General features: G+C 32.5%; 4 protein-coding genes and 20 non-coding genes across 27 annotated transcripts; 7 read left to right on the top strand and 17 right to left on the bottom strand.

Annotated features, from left to right (window-relative positions):
* Positions 1–9: 9 nt before the first annotated feature.
* On the bottom strand, positions 10–3,063 carry lip-1 (Dual specificity protein phosphatase lip-1; the record flags this gene model as incomplete). 3 transcript variants are annotated; one of them, NM_001306778.3, is made up of 9 exons in its annotated part: positions 10–1,015; positions 1,306–1,432; positions 1,481–1,598; positions 1,646–1,776; positions 1,831–1,953; positions 2,341–2,606; positions 2,701–2,797; positions 2,874–2,945; positions 2,993–3,063. In NM_001306778.3, the coding sequence occupies 9 exons, from the start codon at positions 3,055–3,057 to the stop codon at positions 869–871; spliced, it is 1,146 nt and encodes a 381-aa protein (NP_001293707.1). In that variant the 3' UTR covers positions 10–868. The 3 variants fall into 3 exon arrangements, 2 of the variants coding, with proteins under 2 accessions (NP_001293707.1, NP_501053.2); NR_131553.1 differs by having other exon boundaries at positions 869–1,015; positions 1,646–1,953; positions 2,993–3,057; NM_068652.4 differs by lacking the exon at positions 10–1,015 and having other exon boundaries at positions 1,057–1,432; positions 2,993–3,057.
* On the top strand, positions 2,992–3,064 carry C05B10.17. The gene has a single exon (NR_055992.1). It is a non-coding gene; the product is annotated as an Unclassified non-coding RNA C05B10.17 (non-coding RNA).
* A 1,258-nt stretch (positions 3,065–4,322) lies between these two features.
* On the top strand, positions 4,323–4,466 carry C05B10.18. Its single transcript, NR_055991.1, has one exon. It is a non-coding gene; the product is annotated as an Unclassified non-coding RNA C05B10.18 (non-coding RNA).
* Positions 4,412–4,536, bottom strand: C05B10.20. The gene has a single exon (NR_055990.1). It is a non-coding gene; the product is annotated as an Unclassified non-coding RNA C05B10.20 (non-coding RNA).
* Positions 4,537–4,758: 222 nt separating this feature from the next.
* C05B10.14 lies at positions 4,759–4,874 on the bottom strand. Its single transcript, NR_055989.1, has one exon. It is a non-coding gene; the product is annotated as an Unclassified non-coding RNA C05B10.14 (non-coding RNA).
* Positions 4,875–5,196: 322 nt separating this feature from the next.
* C05B10.16 lies at positions 5,197–5,330 on the bottom strand. Its single transcript, NR_055988.1, has one exon. It is a non-coding gene; the product is annotated as an Unclassified non-coding RNA C05B10.16 (non-coding RNA).
* A 911-nt stretch (positions 5,331–6,241) lies between these two features.
* Positions 6,242–6,262, top strand: 21ur-7170. Its single transcript, NR_055987.1, has one exon.
* A 259-nt stretch (positions 6,263–6,521) lies between these two features.
* On the bottom strand, positions 6,522–6,542 carry 21ur-14312. Its single transcript, NR_055986.1, has one exon.
* On the bottom strand, positions 6,525–6,545 carry 21ur-8870. Its single transcript, NR_055985.1, has one exon.
* A 26-nt stretch (positions 6,546–6,571) lies between these two features.
* Positions 6,572–6,714, bottom strand: C05B10.19. Its single transcript, NR_055983.1, has one exon. It is a non-coding gene; the product is annotated as an Unclassified non-coding RNA C05B10.19 (non-coding RNA).
* On the top strand, positions 6,572–6,714 carry C05B10.15. Its single transcript, NR_055984.1, has one exon. It is a non-coding gene; the product is annotated as an Unclassified non-coding RNA C05B10.15 (non-coding RNA).
* Positions 6,715–6,821: 107 nt separating this feature from the next.
* C05B10.21 lies at positions 6,822–6,957 on the bottom strand. The gene has a single exon (NR_055982.1). It is a non-coding gene; the product is annotated as an Unclassified non-coding RNA C05B10.21 (non-coding RNA).
* Positions 6,958–8,078: 1,121 nt separating this feature from the next.
* On the top strand, positions 8,079–8,099 carry 21ur-14532. The gene has a single exon (NR_055981.1).
* Positions 8,083–8,103, top strand: 21ur-14924. The gene has a single exon (NR_055980.1).
* Positions 8,104–8,696: 593 nt separating this feature from the next.
* On the bottom strand, positions 8,697–8,717 carry 21ur-13576. The gene has a single exon (NR_055979.1).
* Positions 8,718–9,195: 478 nt separating this feature from the next.
* Positions 9,196–9,216, bottom strand: 21ur-7541. Its single transcript, NR_055978.1, has one exon.
* A 2,163-nt stretch (positions 9,217–11,379) lies between these two features.
* Positions 11,380–11,400, top strand: 21ur-6942. The gene has a single exon (NR_055977.1).
* A 243-nt stretch (positions 11,401–11,643) lies between these two features.
* 21ur-8175 lies at positions 11,644–11,664 on the bottom strand. Its single transcript, NR_055976.1, has one exon.
* Positions 11,647–11,667, bottom strand: 21ur-11110. Its single transcript, NR_055975.1, has one exon.
* On the bottom strand, positions 11,648–11,668 carry 21ur-14253. Its single transcript, NR_055974.1, has one exon.
* An 888-nt stretch (positions 11,669–12,556) lies between these two features.
* H20E11.1 (CUB-like domain-containing protein) lies at positions 12,557–15,876 on the bottom strand. 2 transcript variants are annotated; one of them, NM_001028088.3, is made up of 10 exons: positions 15,715–15,876; positions 15,556–15,665; positions 15,396–15,508; positions 14,978–15,090; positions 14,829–14,932; positions 14,424–14,783; positions 13,604–13,874; positions 13,435–13,558; positions 12,886–13,010; positions 12,557–12,834 (listed from the first exon to the last, which is right to left on the bottom strand). In NM_001028088.3, exons 1-10 carry the CDS (start codon positions 15,785–15,787, stop codon positions 12,782–12,784), a joined length of 1,446 nt encoding a protein of 481 aa, NP_001023259.1. In that variant the 5' UTR covers positions 15,788–15,876; the 3' UTR covers positions 12,557–12,781. The 2 variants fall into 2 exon arrangements, 1 of the variants encoding a protein (NP_001023259.1); NR_131552.1 differs by having other exon boundaries at positions 12,782–12,834; positions 13,604–14,783; positions 15,715–15,787.
* A 499-nt stretch (positions 15,877–16,375) lies between these two features.
* Positions 16,376–18,244, bottom strand: H20E11.2 (CUB-like domain-containing protein; the record flags this gene model as incomplete). The annotated part of the gene is made up of 7 exons (NM_001392323.1): positions 16,376–16,713; positions 16,820–17,191; positions 17,527–17,648; positions 17,693–17,811; positions 17,862–17,986; positions 18,028–18,137; positions 18,184–18,244. 7 exons carry the CDS (start codon positions 18,242–18,244, stop codon positions 16,531–16,533), a joined length of 1,092 nt encoding a protein of 363 aa, NP_001379618.1. The 3' UTR covers positions 16,376–16,530.
* An 812-nt stretch (positions 18,245–19,056) lies between these two features.
* On the bottom strand, positions 19,057–21,205 carry H20E11.3 (CUB-like domain-containing protein). The gene is made up of 7 exons (NM_001028091.2): positions 21,070–21,205; positions 20,914–21,023; positions 20,728–20,852; positions 20,564–20,682; positions 20,398–20,519; positions 19,549–19,920; positions 19,057–19,440 (listed from the first exon to the last, which is right to left on the bottom strand). The coding sequence occupies exons 1-7, from the start codon at positions 21,125–21,127 to the stop codon at positions 19,261–19,263; spliced, it is 1,086 nt and encodes a 361-aa protein (NP_001023262.1). The 5' UTR covers positions 21,128–21,205; the 3' UTR covers positions 19,057–19,260.
* 21ur-10666 lies at positions 19,456–19,476 on the bottom strand. Its single transcript, NR_055973.1, has one exon.
* Positions 21,206–21,273: the final 68 nt, after the last annotated feature.

Below are 21,273 nucleotides of genomic sequence, written 5' to 3'. Positions count from 1 at the left end.
CAGAGCCTACATAATTTTAAGCTTCAGCTGTTTCAATTTTATTTTTGAACAATTTTGGACAAACTTCTGAAGCAATTGTCATAACAAACTCCAAATTTCACGCGGCGACGACAATGGAAGATGAAATCATTGACCATACAAAACTAAATATGATTTTGTAGGAATTTTTTCATTTTTGTATGCGTATATATAGATGTTTCAACTAAATTGGGGGGGGGGGGGGGGGAATCAAAGACTCGGCGTTCACTAAAAAGTTCAGAGTCGGTGATTTGAATGAGAGAAGAAAAAGATAAAATCGAGAACAATTATGAAAATTTAGGTGAATTAGACGAGGCTGAAATCAGTGAATGGGGAGAAAGTGTGATAGCAGGAAATGGTGGTGCTGATTGAGAATTGGGAGGGAAAAGTAAGGTCATGGCAATAACAATGTTGCGGATTTTCTCGGGAAAGTGGTTTTAGGGGAGATGATGGGAAAAAGAGAAAACTCAATTTTGAAAGTCTGACAAATGAGAGAAAAATAAGGTACAGAGATTGTATGGAAAGTGTCGTAGTGGGGGAAATGAACTATACGGTAATGAAAAGGGAAAGAGACACGTGTCGTTGTGGTGGTGGTGGTTTAAAATTATTGATTTGGTAAAACAGGCATCATGGTAGGGTCATTTCACAAGAGAAAAGAACGTCGAGACATAAAAAAGGACAGTCATGGGACAGGAAGTGGATCTACCAAAAAGAAAGAATATCACAATGGTATGACAACTAGGAAACATAACAGGTAGTAGAGTTGTATTATTTGTACATCTAGCTGCATGAGGACGATAAAAATGGATGAAAAAATATGATGAAAAATTATAAGAAGGGGTGAATTCTTCTAGTGAAATGACTTTGCCGAGTGATTACTCGATTGAGGTGACGCCGAACAGCTTGTTGGTGGTGGAGTTAGAAGGCCTCCAACTTGTGATACTGCTGCTGCTTCGATGGCACAAGATGGAGAACGAGGAGCCGAGGAAGGATATGTCTGAAATACGAAAAAATCACTAAAAGAACATTTGTAGAAGAAGGACGATTTATTAAAATATTCTAACGGATAAGCAATCAACGGGTAGGATTTGAACCACAAAGGCAGCAACCTGTGTCGATTTACGGTGTACTACACGTGAACAACACAGTATGTATTTTTCTGCACGATTTTACAGTTTAAACTGCAGTTTCGGCTAAAATTCTTGATTCTGGGGAGTTCTCCTCTTTTTTCTTTAATTTAAAAATGCAGAAAAAGTGAACATCAAAATTTACAGCTTGCCTACTAACCCCGACTCGATTGCTATTCAATCCCAACATCTTCTCGTAGTCTGTGAGTTGTCCCATAAAATGAAAATTTGGAGCAATGCTTGCATTTCTCTTTTGAACCCATTCGTAGGCAGAATCAAGAGTACACCTGAAAAATATCAATTTTTTTTAATCTATAAAATCTAAATCAAATTACATTTCAGTCTTCATGAGATACGCCAGACATATTGTAACGCTTCTGGAAATTCCAGCCAGACAATGCACAAGACATGCTGAATCGTTGCGTCGCGCATCATCAATGAAGGATATGGCTTCTGAAAAGGAATATTTTTAAGAAAACTCAGAAAAATCAATTACAAACCAGGGAAGAATTTTGTTAGATTATGTGAAGCGTTATCATCGGCCGATATTCTTAAATATCGCATATTTGGGTCTTCTTCGAACGTGTTTGGCAAATTTGATGTGACATTTATTACATGTGAGATAGAATATCTGAAAATTGGGTTTTTTGTTAAGAATATATATAATATCGAATAATAGTGTCACTTTTTAAGAACATCTCGATTTTTAGCGGTCTCCGCGTTTCCAAGATACAAGAAATTGGTTAACTTTACAGGAAACTCTGCACGTTGTTTTCCGCCTTGATCTTCACCTTCCAATCGGAGTTGGCTGGAAAATAAAAATTATCTACTGTTTTCTGGAATTTTTTTCAATTAACAATACATGCATTTTTGGAGCTTCAAACCTGGTTATACTGTTAAAATTAAAGGATCGATCTGGGAAATTTTGAAAAAAAGCAGCGTCGTACAGAAATAGAGTCGGGCCGATTTCCACTGCTTTTTCGTTTATTTTTTCAATAAAGTTTCGATATTGCTTGATTTATTTCCTTTTTCGAATGAAAATTAATTCGTATAAGATTGAAAAGATATTTCATGCTAATTTGGCTGTGAAAACATGAAATTTCTTCACAATCAAAATTCACGGATCGAATCTTTAATTTTTATAATTTAAAAAAATTAGAAATAACTTAATAAGTTTTTAATTAAAAAAACTAACTTTAAGTTAAGAAGCGGTCCACTTGATGCTTGTTGCCCACTTGCTTGACCCGGCATCGAGTTCATTTGAAACGTGGTGTTCCAATTTTCGTCGGCTGCATCACGAAGGGTCGGAAACTGGGAGAGAAGTGTCTTGACAGGCTCGCCGAGCACAAAATGACGATAGTGGTTGGATTTCAGATTTCGAGCTAAAGCTGCCGAGAGCTGCTCGTCTTGTTCACTGTCGCCGGGGATGAGAAGAACTTCGGGACATTGATCAGGAGAATTCTGAAAATGATTTTCAGTATTTTTCGAACAATTTTAATGTTTTCTGTCCGTTTTTATTGAAATAAATGTGTAAAAATAATAATAATAAACTCACATTCAGATCCTTCAGATCAGGTACTGTTGAAAGTCGCATTGAACCGCCCATTAAACGGCGTTGAAGGAGAGCCGGTAATCGAAGACTGCAAAAGAATCTACACCGAGATTGTTTATTATTTAGAAGGTTTTTAGATTTTTTGATTACGAGAAAAATAAATTTAAAATACTAACCGATTGGCTCGTTTCACTGAATCACCATTTGATCGACAATCCAGAACGATGACGTTGCGTTCGTGAAATATCCTGAAAATAAAAAATTGATTAAATTGTTATTAAATTAAATAAATCACCTGTTGAATTGCTCAGCAGATATCTCTTCGCCATTTTGAGATGTGCTCGGTAGGTGAGTTGTCATCTGAAAATATTTTTAAAAAAAATTTTATCTGATAGCAAAAAAATTGTGAAGTTAAAATTTAAAAATCAAATTTGGAAATAATAGAACACTGGTGAAACAGCGGGGAGACACGAAAATACGTAGGAGTCATTTCATCGATAATAAAATATTCTGTGAGTGGGCAGCGTCAGCGGGATAATTTAGAAAAAATCAAAAACTCTTCTGAGAAAAAAAATTCGAGAAAATTTGGGAAATCGATGTGATGAGCGAAAAAATAGAAAATCAAATTAATTTTTTCCCGCGTTTGAAATTATGGAAGTACTGTCATTTTTTAAAGGCGCATGGCGCAACGACATGTGAATATTTAATTTTTATGGGTTTGAAATTTATTTTCAAATCTAGATATATAAAAATATTCATAATTCAATCAAAACTATTTAATTGAAGAACTGAAATTTAATAAAATTAAAATTCGCCTGTTTTTTTAGATAGTTGAATGTGCTGCGGCATCCTTCAACAAGACACACCAGTACAAAATAAAAATTATCCGAATAAAATACCTGCAAATATCTCAGAGACTTTTTTTTTTGAAAATGGAGCATGAAAATTCTCAATAAATATCAGTGTTTTTGAGCAAAATTCATGCGCGTCGACTGCTAAATCGACAATCCTCGCTAAGAATGGCTCAAACAGATCTACGGGACGAAGAAAAGAAGCTGTGAGAGAGGGATAATCCTTGGCTCGTCATCATGCGCTCATATCAAAAAGAAATATTTCACTTTTGAGTTCCTAGGTATCCGTGGGCGCTGGCGCCCACGAGAAATATGCGTCTCTTATCAGTAATGATAAGTTTTCATGATAATCAGTTTTATAATAAAATCTTAGGAAAACATGTACAGCTTCCGTCGGAGATAATGGTGAAACTATGGAAATGTGGGAATATGTAAAACTAGATTATATACTCTACGAGTTGAATACTGGAAAAAATGTATGATCTTAAGTTAAAGAATACTTTCCATTTCAAATGAAAACCTTAAACCTCGAGAATTCTAAAACCAATAGGAACAGATCAAAATGTTGGCATTTCCAACTTGTAATCATTAATCACTAACCAATGGGAAAACACCGGAAAGCGGTGTAGGAGAACAACAAAAACTGAAAAAAAAAACAAACTTAGCAGCAAAATAACAGGGCGAGAAAAGACATGGCGATGATCGCAAATCAGGTGATTGATATGGGAAAGAGAGAGACAGAAAAAAGGAAGTGACCTTCATTTTTTCACTATTTTTTCCTTACTATTTTTGGTTGGAGAAATAGAGAAAAAAGAATGGAAGGAAGAAATCATAGGCGCGGAGGTGGATCTCGAGAAGAGAACACTCGAAGAATGTGAGTTTTTTTGGACCGATTTTCGCACGATTTGTCTACAAATCCTTGGCTAGATATTTTAAAAATTTTCCCACGGTCAAGTTCATTTTCATTTGGGAGATTCTAGCAATATTGGGATCTGATTTTTGATCTATAAACTGTTTATTGCATAGAATCAGGAAATATAATGCATCCGACGTTTCACGGGTTGTTTTTGAAATTTCGAAAACCCCCATAAAATGTCGGTCGCTTACATTGCACATCGAAGAGGATCGTAAGATTATACGTGTGAAACTAGATTTTAAAAAATCTGAAGCAATTGCTGCCTCCAGGTGCTCTTTTTCTATTCGAAGAGCACACCATTCATAAATTCTAGTGTGCCCTTCTCCGCCCCGTCGGAGCAACGTTTTCGCTCCAATAAATTCATTAATTCGTTGTGACGCCGCCGAAAAAAGGAAAAAATGGAGAGGAAACGACGAGCCTAAAAATAGGACGACGGCCGAAAAGTTTTGACGTAGATAGATGAAAAAGTTTTTTTTGGAGCACACTATTATTAGCTCCAAAATGGAGTGGCCTCCCCCACTTTTGTGTTTTTTGCAGAAATCAGAATGACAAATAAATTGGTTTTTTGGTTATTAGATTCACGATTTCGAAATTTTGGAAAGTTCGCGCGGAGGCTGTTTAGCAGAATTTCATAGAGAATTTGTCGTGAGAAAAATTATGAACTGGTGTGAAATTATTTTTTATTCTGAGTATAAAAAATATTATTCCCGAAAAATTTACATTCTGGATAGGTTCGCCTACAAGGTGCCTACGACTGCCTGCCAAACTTCACGATATATTATTGTTGAACTTTTGGTAATTTTTACAAATAAAAAATTGTGTATTATTCTTTTTCAAAAACCAAGCACCTTGTGAGTTTATGCCAAAATGCGGAAACTTGCCGGTATACAGGCAGGCATGAGGCAGCCTTTTTTTTTCGTATAGAAATTTTTTCTAAAAAAACAGAAAGTTAAACTAAAAGATTAAATGGAATCTATGTGGTGGTCGAAATGGATATCATCCCCGTTTTTTCTTTGATTTTTTCTCTCTTTCATGAAATAGAAATCAGAATCAGAATCTCCGATTTCATTGAAAAATACGAAAGAATGAACGAAAAAATCTAAATTTTTAGTTTCTTCAACAAAAAAAATCTTCAAACTATTTACGGTGTGAAGCAATTTGAGACTAAAAATAAATGAGAAAAATAAACAAAATCCGAAAATAAATTTTCTCTTCTCATTCAAATTTTCACACGTTGAGAGAAAAAGAGTCTAGAATGAAATTTTATAGTTTCAAAAGTATCAAAATTTTAAATATGCAAAGAATAGTTCTCTAAAATATTGGAAAATAGGCGCATTTGCATGAATGAAATGTGTAAATTGAGTGGTGTATCAGGAACATTTTGAATTTTTTTTTGGAGTTTTCCATACTCATTCATATTTTAAAAATATAATGGACAAAACAAAAACAGAGAGCCTATTTTCGATATAAGTTCGTTTCAGATTTGTCACTATTTTAGATTTCAATTTGTATCTTTTTTACCGTAGAGATACATAAAACATTAAGAATGTTATGCTTATTGAAACAATTCTTATAAAAACCAAGCCTTTGGCATATTCGCATAAAATTTCTTGTATTTGTCGAATTTTTCCAATTGTTTAATGTTGTGTTCCAATATAACTTATTAGCCCAATAAATAAATAAATATAAAAGTTCCAGAAATAACAGCTCATTTTCAAAAAAATAATTTACTGTTTCACAACGAATATTTATTAATACTTCAAAATCATCATATTAGTAAATTTGATCGTTCACAATTTATTGGATAACTTCTACGTCTAGATATTATTTCGAGAATCTTTAATGTTCTTAAAATATTTTTAGAACTTTGAAAGAGAAAAATTCTGTTTTGCATGGTTTGATTCTACTAAGAAAATGAAATATTTAATAGTGTGCTCCTTGAGCTATGACTTCTTCAAGGTGAAAATAAAAAGTTAAAAAGTAAATTGACTAACGTAGACAGAAATAACATAGTTTTTGGTTATTCAAAAAAATAACAAAAAAAATGTATTAAGATACTATTGTGAAGGCTCTAAGAATCAACATTAGACGGAGACAGCAATACAATTATACAGATGCTTTGAAATAGTATTAGAAATTAAGAGGGTGGCAGGGAAAACGGCAAAAATCGTCTTTTTCGGTTTTCAAAGCGCCGTGGAAGGACGCTGAAGGGGAAGAAAATGAAAAAGTGAGAGAGAAGAGTGAGGGAGGTGCGTGGGAGGACAAAAATAATATGGAATTGTGCAGAGGATGCAGAGAAAAAGTGCTCGATGAGCTACGAGCTTTTTCATTCTCTTTTTCTCTATTCCTCTCACTATCTCTCTAAAAGTCATGTCGCTTTTCTTTTTGAATGAAAAAGAGAGAGAGAGAGAGTGATGAAGAGAGTGAGATGAAAAGTGAAAAAGATTAAAAAGAGTTTCATGTGTAAGTTTTGCACTTTGCACTTTTTTTGTCAATTCGATTTTATTGGCTCTTTTCTAGTTTCCTAAGATCACTTTTTGCAGAAAAAACATTTTTAACGTAAAACTGGTTTGAATTCGGTTTGAAACTGCAGCTCTGCGAACAATTTTAATTGAACATATTTCTAAAGAGTTGTAAAATACCCATTGGAGTCAATCATGTTCACACGGTTTTGAACCCTTGAGCATTCGTTATATTTCGAATACTACGACGTCTCGGGTTAATGTAATTTTCCATAATTATTTTTTATTGTAAAATTTAGTCATTTAGTTGATAGAGTTCTGCCGGAAAAGAAGGACACAAGTCACACCCGCTTTTCTACAATTATTACTGTTTCATGGAAGTTTGAAAACATGAAAACATCATGGAAGAAAGAAAAATTTCTTTAACTCCACTTTAATCGAGTTGTACATTGCAATATGATGTTGAAAAAGGATCTTATCAAGTAACTGCATTTAAATGATAATTTTCAATATATTTGCCAATTAAAAAAAAGGTACTACATAAGAAATTTTTCACATCTTGTCTAGGGGAAATTTTGAGCAAAATTTTCAGCTAATGGGTCCCGTGAGAGAAAAGTTTGAAATGAGGGGCGGTCAAAATAGTCAGATTGCCATTTCCATTTCAAAAATATCTCGAACACGGAAAAACAAAAAGTTCATATTCTAGAAAACTTTCGAGAAATTTTAACTAAGAGCCACGTATCGCTAATCTATTTTCATACTCGAAAAGTGGGTGGTTCTCTGAAATTTTTGAGCATTATATGAACTTTTAATGTCAGTTGAATCAATAAACAGAATACATCAGAATTAATGAATCGAAGATTTTGAAATTTTCATAAATGTCACGGAGTTTCTGAATGGAAAAACGTAAGTTACATAATTTCATTCACTTGTTTTTAAATGAAAAACACCTGCTTATAGGATCAGGTGCAGTTTTTTTTTTGCTTTTTCAAAAAAAATAGAACTTGAATTGATAAGCTTTAGGATTCACATTTGAAATGTGGTTAGAAGAAAAAACGTAGATTTGTGGCTCGATAAATTTTGAAATGTTTCTAAAAAATTATTTACTGTTTCCATGTTTTTTCTTAAAGTTATAAGTATCAGTTAAATCAGTTAGTGAAACATTCACGGTTTTAAAAATAGAAAGCTACTATAAAAATAAAAGCTTCCAGTCAATAAAACATCAAAAAAGGAAAACGTACAACTGACTGAAAAATATGGGAAAAAAGTTCGTAGACCGAAAAAAGCGAAGAGTCTGTGTTTACACAAGCGCTGCTTTTTGGAGCTTTTCTGTGGGGGCGGTGTCCATAAAAACCGCACACACACAAATTGTGTACTTCCCGTGAACTTCCGTCACTATTTTTAGAAGATTTATTGGTCTTAAAACTTCAAAAATTATCGGAAATTGGCGATTGAAATTCAGTGATTTTGAAGGTTTTTAAAGGATTGCGTGCGCATTTTTGATTGACGTAAATGAGCATCGAGAAGCTATAATTTTTAGAAAACATTTCTGTTTTTTTCTTCAAATTACAGGCTTGAACGTTGAAATGAAACTAGAAATATAAGTGAGCTTTGAGGATTTATAACGTTTTTTCAATGATCACTAATTGAAGTTTGAACAGAAAAAAAGTTGTTTATTGACTTTGATCACTCAAAAAAAGACTAAAATTTAAAACAAGTTAAGGTTTTGTAAATAATGTTAAAAGTGAACATTATATTGACTGGGAATGCTTCCATTATTTATAAAACGTAATTTTTGATAAATTGAATTATTATTTTAAAAAATACGTGAAACAGTAAAAAATGTTTAATTTATTTAACAAACCAAGGGGATCTAGTAGTAACAAATTTTTTTTTAATATTTAGACATTTTGATTGAGCCGCTCTTAAAAAAATTTCGGTTTCCATTTCAAGTTTGAGAATAATATACATATGATTTCTGTAAAAGCGCGCACACCACTTCTTTTCAAAAATCTTGACACCAGGCCAGCAAAAATTTGGCACAGTGCCACTAAAATGTTAGTGTTTTGTTTTATTCTCTGCAAAAAAAACCGGAAGAGTGAGAGAAAATGAATGGGTTTGTGGGGGCGGATCACAAGATGTCTCGGCTTTTTTTCTTCAAGAGTGAAATGAAAAATTGGTTCCGTTGGGTTGGGTCGAACAATAAAATTGAGAGAAAGAGCAACATGGTTAAGGATGAAAGCACGAGAAAATAGTACAAGTTTTTGAAGCAAAGAATCATGAGTTAGAAGTAAGTAGACGGGATTTTGAAAATATTTTTAATAGACTTTGAAACGGGAAATAATTTTCTAGAAACTTCATGTTGAAACTGTTTTTTTCATTGTCGTTGTTGTAGTTCTTCTGATGTTTTTTTCATTGTCGTTGTTGTAGTTAATTCTTGCAAAATCAGACTATTTAATTATTAAAAACTTTTTGAAACAGTTATTAAATTTTTACCAAAATTGAGAATTTTTTTTTGAAAAATATTTTTGCGACAAATTTTTTGAAATATTTTTTCTACGAGGTTTGATGATTTTAGAACAATTTTAGCATCCAGTGATGTCAGAGATTTTGTGACTGAGTTTGAATGGAGCATTTTGGAAACCACGAAACACCCAGACTTATATCGAATAGCAAATTGATTAAAAACAGTTCATATTCATATTCTATTTGAGGTTTAAATTTTTTGATAAAACTCTAATACTCGATGATAGAACAGTATGAAAAAAAAAATCAATAACTAAAAATGTAAAGTGAATGAAAAGAAAATTGTAAAAGTGTATGCTTTAGTGCACCTTCATTCTCTTCAGTAGAAAAAAGTGGTGGTCCTTTTCCTATGAAAAATGCATTAATTCTTCATTGTGTTGGTGTGTGTGTATGTGAAGTCGTGCTTGCGTGCCAATATTGACGCACATTCATGGACTCTCAATCTTAAAGAGCTCATAAAAAAGTCTGACGAACGGGTGGAAAAAATTAGTGGAACGAGTAATTCTTATGTACTTTCTAATTTGCATCGTATCACATTTCATCTTGTTGTAGTTCATTAGTTTTGAGTTCTCGAGTTCCGAAGATATTCGTTTACAGTTTAATATTTGACTAGGTGGTCTAGAATCTTTGTGTTCTTGGTTTTGAGACGAGGGATTGCTAAATTTAAATATGAATCTGGACAAAAACACATTTTTTAGTTCAATTTTCAGACATTGCGAGAATTTTCTAAAATTATAAACGTATGGCTGAAATTTAAAACGGACATTAGGAATTCTGAAAGCCAATTAAAAATGAATTATTAATTATTAATTATAACGTGAAGACTTTTATAGATAAAGTGTTGATTAAAAACCGGTGTTTCAATGGTAGACTCCTGAAACAAAATACCTGAAACAGTAAAACTTAATTTTACAAAACTGAAATGTGAATCTCAAAATAATTTTCAAACTGTTCAGTGGCATTGTGGCAAACTATAATTAAAAAGGAAATACAAAAAATCTGAACAAAAGCGATCAAGCAAAAATTAGCTGGAAGGGTGGAAACATAACATTTGTAGACGGTATATATTTTCAATGAGGGCCACACACAATTTGCAGGATTTTTTTAATACTTTGGTTGAAAATTTTGGATTTTTTGTAATTTAACTTGAAACAAACTTGTTAAAACCTTGAAAAATACCCTGTCATGGAGAATTTGATAGTCATTAAATTATTTTCGACTTTTTTTCAAAGCTAGAACTCTTGGCCATTTTGGAACAAAGTATGAAGCAACTTAAAAATTGAGAGTGGCCGTCAAGCTTTAATATAAACAGAAGCTCAAATATAAATAGAAAATATACTTTTAAAAATTCTAGGCAAATATTTTTCTCCAGACATTCTCTGATTTTAATGGTAATTTTTGATTTTAGGTTTTGAAATTTATTACGAGCTACGATAGTTTTTATTCAAAAAGGGTGTGAAGATGTGAACCAGAAGCTCAACTCAACTAAACGAAATTCATCGAATACTTTTTTCGAAGTGAACTTTTCGGATTGGTTCCAAAAAACTTTTGGAAAAGTGGATTTTTCCAAAAAAGCAAAAGAAAAGGGAGAGGACAAGTGTCTTTCTGTGACTTCCGTGGGGGTTGTGTATGTATCCACCCCCACTTGCTCTCCAATTTTTTGCTGAAAAAGGGAGAGAGAGAAAGAGAGGGTTGAAGAAAAAGGAAATGTCCGCCTCCGTGTCCGGAGAATAGAAAAAGAGGTCCCGTCTTGCATTTTATTTAGCAATTCTTCTCTGAAGATCTTCACGAATTTATTCATTCGATGTGAAGATGCTTAGAGGAATACTATATTAGTTGATGAGTCATTCATAGCAAAAACTTTAATTTTTAAAAGTTTACTGTTTCAAAGAACAATTAAGTTTCCTTTTTTAAGTGTTTGTTTTAATTGTTTTTCCTTGAAGCTGACTACTAAAATCGGAAAGTTATGAGAAAATTTTTGAACATTTAGGAATATTAAAACTGTCATGTGTGTCCTAAATACCTTATTAGGTCGAGAAGGCTGTCACACGCGATTATAAAAATGAAGGCAAAGAAAACGAAATAAAACATTTAAAAACTACTGGCGGGCTTTGATTAAATTTTGGAAAAGAAATTTGCAAAAATCTGAATGTTTCAGAAAAGTATAACCTACGTAAAAAATGAAACGAAATTTGCCCATTCATCAATTCTATCAATTTTTTAATGGAAATACGGTAAATTTTGTAAAGATTTTGAAACTGTAGATTTATTTTCAGCATCAACACATTTAAAAATACACGAAAAATTTAATGAATCGAATATGCCTCTAGCAAAACTGGACAAGAAATAGTTTTTTTTAAGTTAAAGATTATGTTTGGAAAACTCTCGGACATACGAATATTTTGACATCATTTTGACATGTAAGAACTCTATTAAACTCCAATTTGAGAATGTTCTGGGGCGGAAAAAGTTTTACAGTTGACAAATTTCCCGAGTTAACATTCACTTCAGACTTTTATACTCCACTAACTTTAATTTGAAAATATTGAAAAAGTAAGAATGGCTCAGTGGCTCAGCCCACCGACAAAAATCGGTAAAATATTGTGTATCCCGCGCAAGCAAAAAAACCAAAAAATGGGGGTAAAAGGGTAATAAAAAGTGATGCGATTGCGTCGGGAGATTGGTGTCTTCATCGATGTCAACCAACTAACCGACGACTACAGCCGCCTTCTTCATCTCTTTAATTGCGGGGAAGGGGACATATAGATAGCGTCGAATGGTGCCCCAAGATTTATGGCTTCTCCCGCTTTTTTGTCCATCGGTTTTTATCGTTTTTCTCATTCTTCTCCTATTTCCTTTTTTACATGCTTTTCCATTGATAATAAATGATAATTAGAAAGAAGAAGGGGTGTGTTTGACGGGAAAACAGAAGGCGTAAGCGGAAGAAATGATTAAATCAACAAGATATTATGAATGTGTCTAATGATTTCTTAGAAAGAAATCTCGATTCTAAAAATGATAAGAAATCATTTTAGAAAACAATAATTCGTTCAGTTACGGGAATTCATCGAACCATCTTGTCTACGTACTGTATAAAACTGTGAGAAAATGAATAGATTTATTCGGCATAATGGGAGCCCTCCTAATCGCCTATTCACCCGCATTCTGGAGGTGGCAGCTTGGAGAGCTCCTTGCAGAATAACTGATATGTAGAAATAAAATTTAATTGTTGTGTTTTTTTATCAAAACTTCAAAGATTCGTTCCTTAAAAATTAAAATTTAAAAAAACTTGAGAAAAAACACAATCAGCACAAATAATTGAAACCGGTTCAGTTTGAGATCATCATAGTACAAACAGCAAGAATAATTATGAATTGAAGATCTGAAATTTATAAAATATAAACCTTGAGAACGAAAAATCTTGAAAACTTACTGAAAATAGACACAGAAAAGGAAGTTAGACTCCAATAAAGTTTTGTAGATGTAGCACTTGTCATTCGAACATTCAAATATACTCCATTTGCTCGTGAACGAGTTCCTTCTTGGTTACCACTTATTCTAAAGATTTTACAGTGGGGGGTTTTTTTAATAGTTTGAGCCGTGGAATACGAATACACAACCGTCAAATAATCAACCGTACTCTCAGCTTATTATGGTATATAATTTTTCAAATTAATGTAAAATAGTTTTATAATTATGTGTTAGTTTTAAAAGTTTGTACAAAATTCTTTTCAAAGTGGAGCACCGCTGTTAACAGTTTTTCAAAAATTTTCGGTAATTTGCCAAAACTCTGAATAGACTGAAAATATAGAAAAAAAACTTTAGAAAAATATTTAAGATCATTCCTATGGTGCCAAACTTCGTAATAAAACTTTTTAAAACATTTAATTATTTTTTAAGAATATTCCAAAAGTTGTTTTCAACAGTGTGTGGGTACCCCATCTGTATTTTTTTTCCATTCAATATTTTTTCAAATACTTACACAGTACTCAAAGTTGGATTCCATTTGCTATCATAAATGTTTATATCCAACTGGGAGTTTGAATTTCCCATTGTCACTCTATCCACGTCGACAGCGAATTGCACTTTCTCATCACCAGTGTACGCTAAAATATTTTATTTTCTATTTATTTCAAAACCTGTGCTCTTACCAAAAGTGATATTAATATATCCATTATCTGCCTCACTATTGAAGAATGTAGGCGAAAAAATAAAACCATTTCTTTCACTATCTATGGTATAATAGTTTGATGGTAAAGTTGTACTAAAGTTGAAATTGACATCACAGTTCTCGACAATTATAGAGAAATACGGATAAGGAAAGAGCTGAGGAAGTGAATATGCATCTGATTTGAAATCAATTAAGGTATTCGATGGAGAACTTGGAGTTCCAGTATCAGCATAAGCTTTACAGTTTTCATTCTGAAATTTGTATGTATGATTAAAACTTGAAGTTTTAGAGTTTTTGCAACCGGCAAGTGCCAAAGAGTTTTTGATTAGTGGTTTATTTGGTTTATTTTATTTGACGTAGGCACCAAAGCAGTGCGCCAACCGGCAACTTCGGCAGTTGCCGAACTTTTTTTTCGGCAACTTCGGCAACTGCCGACAGCAATGTGAAAAATTTTGCAGCTCAGAAAAAAGCATTCAGAGAGCCTGAAAAATGCTAGCATTTCACTGTAATGGAAAAAAAACGACCATACTTTTATTCAAAATACTCAGAGATATAATTTCAACAAAAAACACTTTGAAACCTGGTTGCCGGTTGGCGAAAAATTGCCGAAATTTTCACGGTTCGGCAACTTCGGCAATTATCATATTGAAATCCACAGTTTCGTACTTTTGCCAAAAAGATTTACCGTCGAGCCCTACGTAGGATCGTTTCAATGTTAGTTTTACATTTCTTGTAGTATCAACTGCACTATCATGTTTTTTCTTTTTTGAAATTTAATCAGATTACAGAAAATATTAAACCTCTAATGTTCCCATTTTCTTCAGTACAAGTTGGTTGGCGTCTTTTGCAACAACCACAACTCGAACTTTCTCTTCATTTGCTGCATTCACATAAACATTTGGAGAAACTGCATTGACTGTAGTTCCAGAAAATTTTGTATATCCAATGAGATCGGTGCTTGGAGTTAATATAAAAGTTGTGTGAGTTGCCAAATCATCTAATCCCACAATACTTATAATATTTCCAGATGAATTGAAATTTTTGGATTGATAATTGTCTAGCCTTTGGATGGACTTGGGGTTGTCCATGTCTCCATCAATAATATAATAATTATCGAATTTATCATATACGTATCCGGATCTAGCAAGTGTTAGAGATATCTGAATTTTCATGTTAAACTTATTTCAATGAATGGAAAGCCTCACCGATCCATCAGATGAAAAAGAAATTGGCTTTCTTTGCACTGTACTCAGACTGAAATAGTTAACATTTTGTCCTGTTTGAAGCGCTCTTTGTGTAGATGGAGGTACTGAAATTATGAGTAATAATGATGGAATATGCACTTGAAACTCACATGATGTATAAGTAATTGTCATTTGAAATTTCGAAGCTGCATCAATGTTCTGAACGTCAACAGTCGTTGAAGTTTGCGGGAAAACGTAGAATATAACATTATTTGGATAGTTTCTGAAATCATAAAGTTTTTTGTTAGTAAATGTTTTTTTTTAAATTTTGCTTTAAAAAATATTTCCAAAAATGTAACATCTCGTATTTTAGTTATTCTTCAATGAGTAAGCACTTTTTTAACAAGCGTTATCAGGTCTTATCACTGGGACAGTGATTGTGCTCGTGGGATCACATAGGATCTGATTTTTTGTATCCGCGTTTGTCACATGCGAGGCCCGAGTTCAATTCCAGGCCGGGAGAACTATTTGATTTAGAAGGTTTTCAAAAGGGTATTATGTATGCTCTATAAATTTAAAATAACTTGCCGATTAATCTTTGTTGTCAGCTGCAGTCCATCAGTAACAATTATAACATCATTAACCCCCACCAATTGGTTCAGCAACGTAATTTTTGCAAATGTGTTTTTGGGAGGTTTTATCTGAAAATTAGGCGCCATATTATTCGAAATTTCATTATTAATCGAACCGTATAACTGCAATTGAAGTTTGCAGATAATGCTACAGGAACTACTGAATTATCAGGAATATTAATTGCGTTTCCAGCAACCTGCAAGCCATCTGGAATTGCCGTGCAATCTAAAAACTCCGTTTATTTAAAATTTGGCGAGTTGACTAGGTCGCTCACCTAACTGTGCTGATATTCTGAAAAGAGCCAAAGAAAAAACTAGGAATATATTGATTGTGAATAAAAAGTGCATAATTTGAACAGACTTGAATCGAAAAATTTAAGAAATGACCCTAGGCTTTCGAATTTTAAAGCTAAATAACGACGTTCTTATCAGAATATGATGCACTTATCATCTTGTATGCACACTCACACACTTTTTATCGTTTTTTTTAATAGGAAAACTCAGGGAAAAATGGCTTTTAGACTGGAAAGAACAAATAAAAATTTGTCATGTTTCAAGTCGTTTGATTCCGGAGATTGAACGATTTGTCAGAATTTTTCGATTTTCAGACGATATTAAAATATGAATCATGATGACTCAGATATTTAGCTTTTGTATTGGCAAGTTTAAACGGTAAATATTCTTTGATTTGATGATATAAGGATTTTTTGAAATTACGGTTGGCAACAATATAATATTTTATGCTCCTAGAATAACGAAATCATTCTTGATAACTTTGTAAACCTAAAAAAAGGATAAAAATTTCTCCCCGGAAAATTTAGGTCTTATGCGATCCCACGATCACAATCATCTCACCAGTAACAAGAAGTGATAACACTTGTTGCCAGGATGTTGGGCATGAAATTTGTCAACTGGTCGAAGAAGATGTTTGGTTTTTTTGTGGTTTAAAGATTTTATTGTATTTTTGAATTTTCAAAAAAAGTTATGTCTTGAATTAGAGATTATTAGAGCAATTCAGATTTTTTGTAAGGTCAAGTTAAACGAAGCTAAAACTTTTTTCATAAAAACACCTTTTACATGTAAACGATGAGTTATGAATTATTCGGTGATGTTATAGTGAAAGAAAATAAGCATTCTGTTCCAACAACAGTGAAGTATGACATATTAAAAGTGTATGGCATAAGTCCTTGAGCTTTTTCCAAATTAAGAAGTAGATGAGAAGAATTATTTGGTGGTCCAGATATTACTATTGCAGTGCAGAAAAAATCAGTTTTCTGAAATATTAGAATAGTTTGAAAGAGTCGAACATTTGTGAAAACATTATGAAAACGTTGGGAAATCTTGTTGTACACTGTGAATGTGAAAAGATAATTAACTTACAGTATCAAGTACCAACGAATCCATAATGATTTGAGTATTATGAAGAGCAATAACTTGTAGACCTTGTCTCTGATCCAATGGAGCAAAACTGATTTTATTAATTTCTCCATTAATACTTGCTTGAGATGATAAATAATCAAAACCATCAGCTTCTGATTTTGGATTTAAAACAACTGCACATTCAGTAGATGTCTCATTGACAAATGTCACGATAGTCACTTTATTTCCGATTGTTTGTAAAGGTGGACCTCCTTGAAGTGGTAATAGTCTGTGAACTGATGCTTGATTATAGAAATCTCCATCAATTACAAATGTGTTATAGAGCAAATCAGTTGGATATTGGTAACGAGATGTAGCCAAACTTACTGAAATCTGAAAATAAAGTTATTTGTAAAGGAACTCATTGTGTTTCCCTAATTAACCAAATAAATGATCAAAAAACAATAAAAATTCTAAACTCCAAAAAACCAAACGTCCAACAGTAATTACTCCAAGAAATTTCAGATGACTATTGATAAACCCAAAATTATTCATCAGCGTCTGCCAATTTTCACCCTCATCATATAAATTCAAAAATACAATAAATCGTGAAATCTACGGAATCGAACGACTCGAAACATGACACATTATTATTTGCTCTTTCCAGTATAAAACCATTTTTCCCTGAATTTTCCTATTAAACACCTGGGTTAACATATAAAACTCACTTGCTCTGTTCCGACAACTGACAAGGAATTTGAAAAGTTTGGATCAGAACCCCTAATATTTTCAAGATTAACAAAGTTCATAATTCCACCAGTTTTCATTGCAGTTGTTGGTCCAACGTTTACTGGAAAATTTACATACAAGCTTAATATGAAATAAAATAAAAACCTTTTGAATAAGAAACTTTGAAATTAAATTGAGATCCCATATTAACACTTTTTGTAACAACTTGAATCGAAATTTCCTTTCCAGGAAATACATCATACGTTAGATAACTACCGCCTCTCCTGAAAACTTATAACTTAAAGAAATTAATAGTAAAACAGTAAATAAATACGGTTTAATCGTTTGTTTAGCTCCCAAAGTATCCGTCACAATGAAATAATCATTGACTCCTTTCAACAAATTCCATAATTCCACATATCCATGTAAAATTTGAGACGATGCAATTGGGGCTTTTATCTAAAAAGCTCAATTAGAATTACTTTTTCCAATCAACTCACAATATAGTTGCAATTGAAGTTAGGTGGAATCGTTACGTAATTCGAAGAATTATTTGGATACCAAAATACATTACCGGCATAGATATATGAATCTGGAATTTGTGAGCAATCTAAAAAAGTATATTATATAAAATGCCCGAAAAGAGGGAAATTTACTCAATGCTGCTGCAGTTGTAGATAACAATGCAATACAAAATACTGAAAATGTTATCATCATTCAGAAGATAAGTTTATTTAAAAATGTTGAAGCTTTTATACCAAAAAGAAGAGCCTATTGTCATCGTTGCAATTTTGGAGATGACAAAACAAAGAAGTGTTTTTTATAGTTTTCAAATTGATTTTTTAAACAATAACTCGGTCAAAGAGCGAAAATATTGTAACTTACCGTATATCCTCTATTAGTAAGGCGTGCAAAACTAATTTTCGGACACCTAATTTGATGCAAAACTAATAGAGGGTGCAAAACTAATTTTCAAACAGGTTTTTTCTCATGTTTCCCATTAAGTTATGGCATAATATCATCAATTACAGTAACAACTTATGAACCAAAATGGACGGATTTTAATGCTGATACGCAGAAACTGTCCGACTTGTACTCATATTTTGCCAATTTTGACTTGTTATACCAAGTCTGTAAGAATTTTCCTGATTTGTAAAACGATTTTATAATGCAAATTTTGAATTCCTAAAAATAGGGAACAAATGAAGGGGTGCAAAACTAATAGAGGCGCCTTACTAATAGAGAATTTACGGTAATAGTTCCAGTACTACATCAGAATTTTTGATGTTCAATGATAAAAAAAAACAGAAATACGAAAGGATATCATTTTCTTAGATTACGCATATTTCTGTAAACGATTTAAGCCATGAAACAACGTTTTCCGCAGTTCAAATGAGATCTTTATTTCAATTTTCGGCTGCTCCTGCGATTACATTCAAAAATGTGCATGAAGAAAAAAATACCCCAGATTTTTCTTGATATCTGGTAATTTTTAATAGCCGGGACTCAAAATAAAGATCAAAAATATACAAAAGTCTTCATTCGAATTTCGAACTGGATCCGCTGTGAGAGAAATTTTAATTTATAGAACACACTGATCAACAAATTGGAGAAAATATGGGGGGGTAATAATCTTTGAAAACATTACTTTTTTTAGGCGAAAAAAAAATCTGAACCAAATAATTTGGAGCTTTATTTATTTGAATTATCATTTGAAAATTTTTTTTTTTAATTTATAGATTATTCGATGTGACAGTGAAAGAAAATGAGCATTCTTCGGCGATAACTGTGAAGTATTGCATTTCAAACACATATGGCATCATTCCTTGAGCTTTTGACAAATCGAGAAGTAGTTGAGACGAATTGTTTGGTGGTCCGGAGACTACTTTTGCAATACACCAAGGTCCAACATTCTAGAAAAATGAATTAAGATACATTGGAAATTTCCACTGAATACCAAGCATTCTAAATTGTTCATATAAAAATTCTGAAACAGTAAGTTATTTTTCATGTCTGCTCACCGTATCAAAGACGAGTGAATCCATAATAATTTTAGTATTCTGAACAGCAACAACTTCAACTGCTTGTCTTTGATCTAATGGAGCAAAACTAATCTTATCAATTTCTCCATTAACACTTGCTTGGGATGTTAAATAACTGAAATTGTCAGCTTCAGATTTTGGATTCAAAACGACTGCGCAAGCATCATATGTTTCATTGAAAAACGTCACAATTGTAACATCATTTCCAGTTGTAACCAACGGAGCAGTTCCTTCAAGTGACAAAAGCCTATAAACAGCTGTTTGATTCCAAAAATCTCCATCAATTACAAATGTGTTGTAGAGTAAATCAGTTGGATACATGTACCGAGAAGTGGCCAAGCTGACTGAAATCTGAAAATAATACGTTTTTAGAAAAACTTCATCTGGTGTCACGAAGTTTCGGTTCAAATAACAAATACACACTGTATATCCCAAGGCTAGAATATTTTTTAATTAATAACTTCAATTGTATTTTTTTATTTTTTAGTTCAACCTATCTCACAACAAATGAAATTGCCAGATGCGTCGGAGTTTAAGAAAAAATGAAAACAATTAAGACTAAATGTCAGTTACTTTGCTTAATTATATTTGAGGTATTTGAAAATGCACATGTGGGGTCAGAGTGTCTTATTTCGGTTTGATCTACAAACATCTACGAGAATTGTGAGAATTCATACGTAACTTCTCAACTGGCTTCGCATGGTTAAGAACGTGCTGATGTCACATTTTTTAGGGAAAAAATCCCGCTTTTTTTTAGATCAAGTCGTTATGGGACAGCATGACACCATGTGAAATTGATTAGTTTATATTTAAAAAATCAAAACTCACTGGCTCATTTCCCCTTATCATCACAGCGTTTGGCAATTGAGGATCAGAACCTCTGATATATTCAAGATTGACAAAGTTCATAAGTCCTCCAGTTTTCATTGCAGTTGTTGGCCCGACTTTTACTGAAAAGTTGCTGAATTAAAATTTTTTCGAAAGAAATTAAAACCTTTCGAATAAGCAACTTTGAAATTAAATTGAGATCCCATATTAACACTTTTTGTAACAACTTGAATTGACATTTCTTTTCCAGGAAATACATCATAAGTTAGATAACTATCACTTCTCCTGAAATCTTAAAATTGTAAACAAAAGTTTGAAATAGAACCATACGATTTAAGTGTCTGTTTTGCTCCCAAACTATCCGTCACAATAATATAATCATTTACTCCTTTCATCAAATTCCATAACACTACATATCCATGTAAAAGTTCAGATGATGTAATTGGGGCTTTGATCTGAATTATAATTACTTTAATATTAGTTTGATTAACTAATACTATTATTTAGTTTACTCACAATATAGTTGCAATTGAAGTTAGGTGGAATCGTTACGTAATTCGAAGAATTATTTGGATACCAAAATACATTACCTGCATAGATATAAGAATCTGGAATTTGTGAGCAATCTAAAAAAGTATATTATATAAAATGCCCGAAAAGAGGGAAATTTACTCAATGCTGCTGCAGTTGTAGATAACAATGCAATACAAAATACTGAAAATGTTATCATTTTTCAAAAGACAGTTTTCAGAAAATGTCAGAAGCTTTTACAATTTTTAAGTCATTTAACATTTTGTCATCATAGCGTCTTGACGCATATCAAAAGATGACAATATTCGGCAATACATTCGAGTAAAGGTTTAAAGTTTAATAATA

The sequence above is a fragment of the Caenorhabditis elegans genome, chromosome IV (genome assembly GCF_000002985.6).
Source record: "Caenorhabditis elegans chromosome IV".
NCBI classification, from domain to species: Eukaryota; Metazoa; Nematoda; class Chromadorea; order Rhabditida; family Rhabditidae; genus Caenorhabditis; species Caenorhabditis elegans.
Note: the sequence above shows the minus strand (reverse complement) of the source record. Positions and strands in the feature narration are given on the sequence as shown.

Bases quoted from the DNA above. Each gene is read 5' to 3' on its own strand.
- H20E11.3 (NM_001028091.2), bottom strand. From the start codon at position 21,127: ATGATAACATTTTCAGTATTTTGTATTGCATTGTTATCTACAACTGCA. The intron at 20,683-20,727 runs GTATGGTTCTAT...TTAAGATTTCAG, and splicing joins GCAAAACAGACACTTAAATC to GAGAAGTGATAGTTATCTAA. The intron at 19,921-20,397 runs GTGAGTTTTGAT...TATTATTTTCAG, and splicing joins TGATAAGGGGAAATGAGCCA to ATTTCAGTCAGCTTGGCCAC.
- H20E11.1 (NM_001028088.3), bottom strand. From the start codon at position 15,787: ATGCACTTTTTATTCACAATCAATATATTCCTAGTTTTTTCTTTGGCT. The intron at 14,784-14,828 runs GTGAGGCTTTCC...ATGAAAATTCAG, and splicing joins CTTTTTCATCTGATGGATCG to ATATCTCTAACACTTGCTAG. The intron at 13,875-14,423 runs GTTTAATATTTT...TACAAATTTCAG, and splicing joins AGAAAATGGGAACATTAGAG to AATGAAAACTGTAAAGCTTA.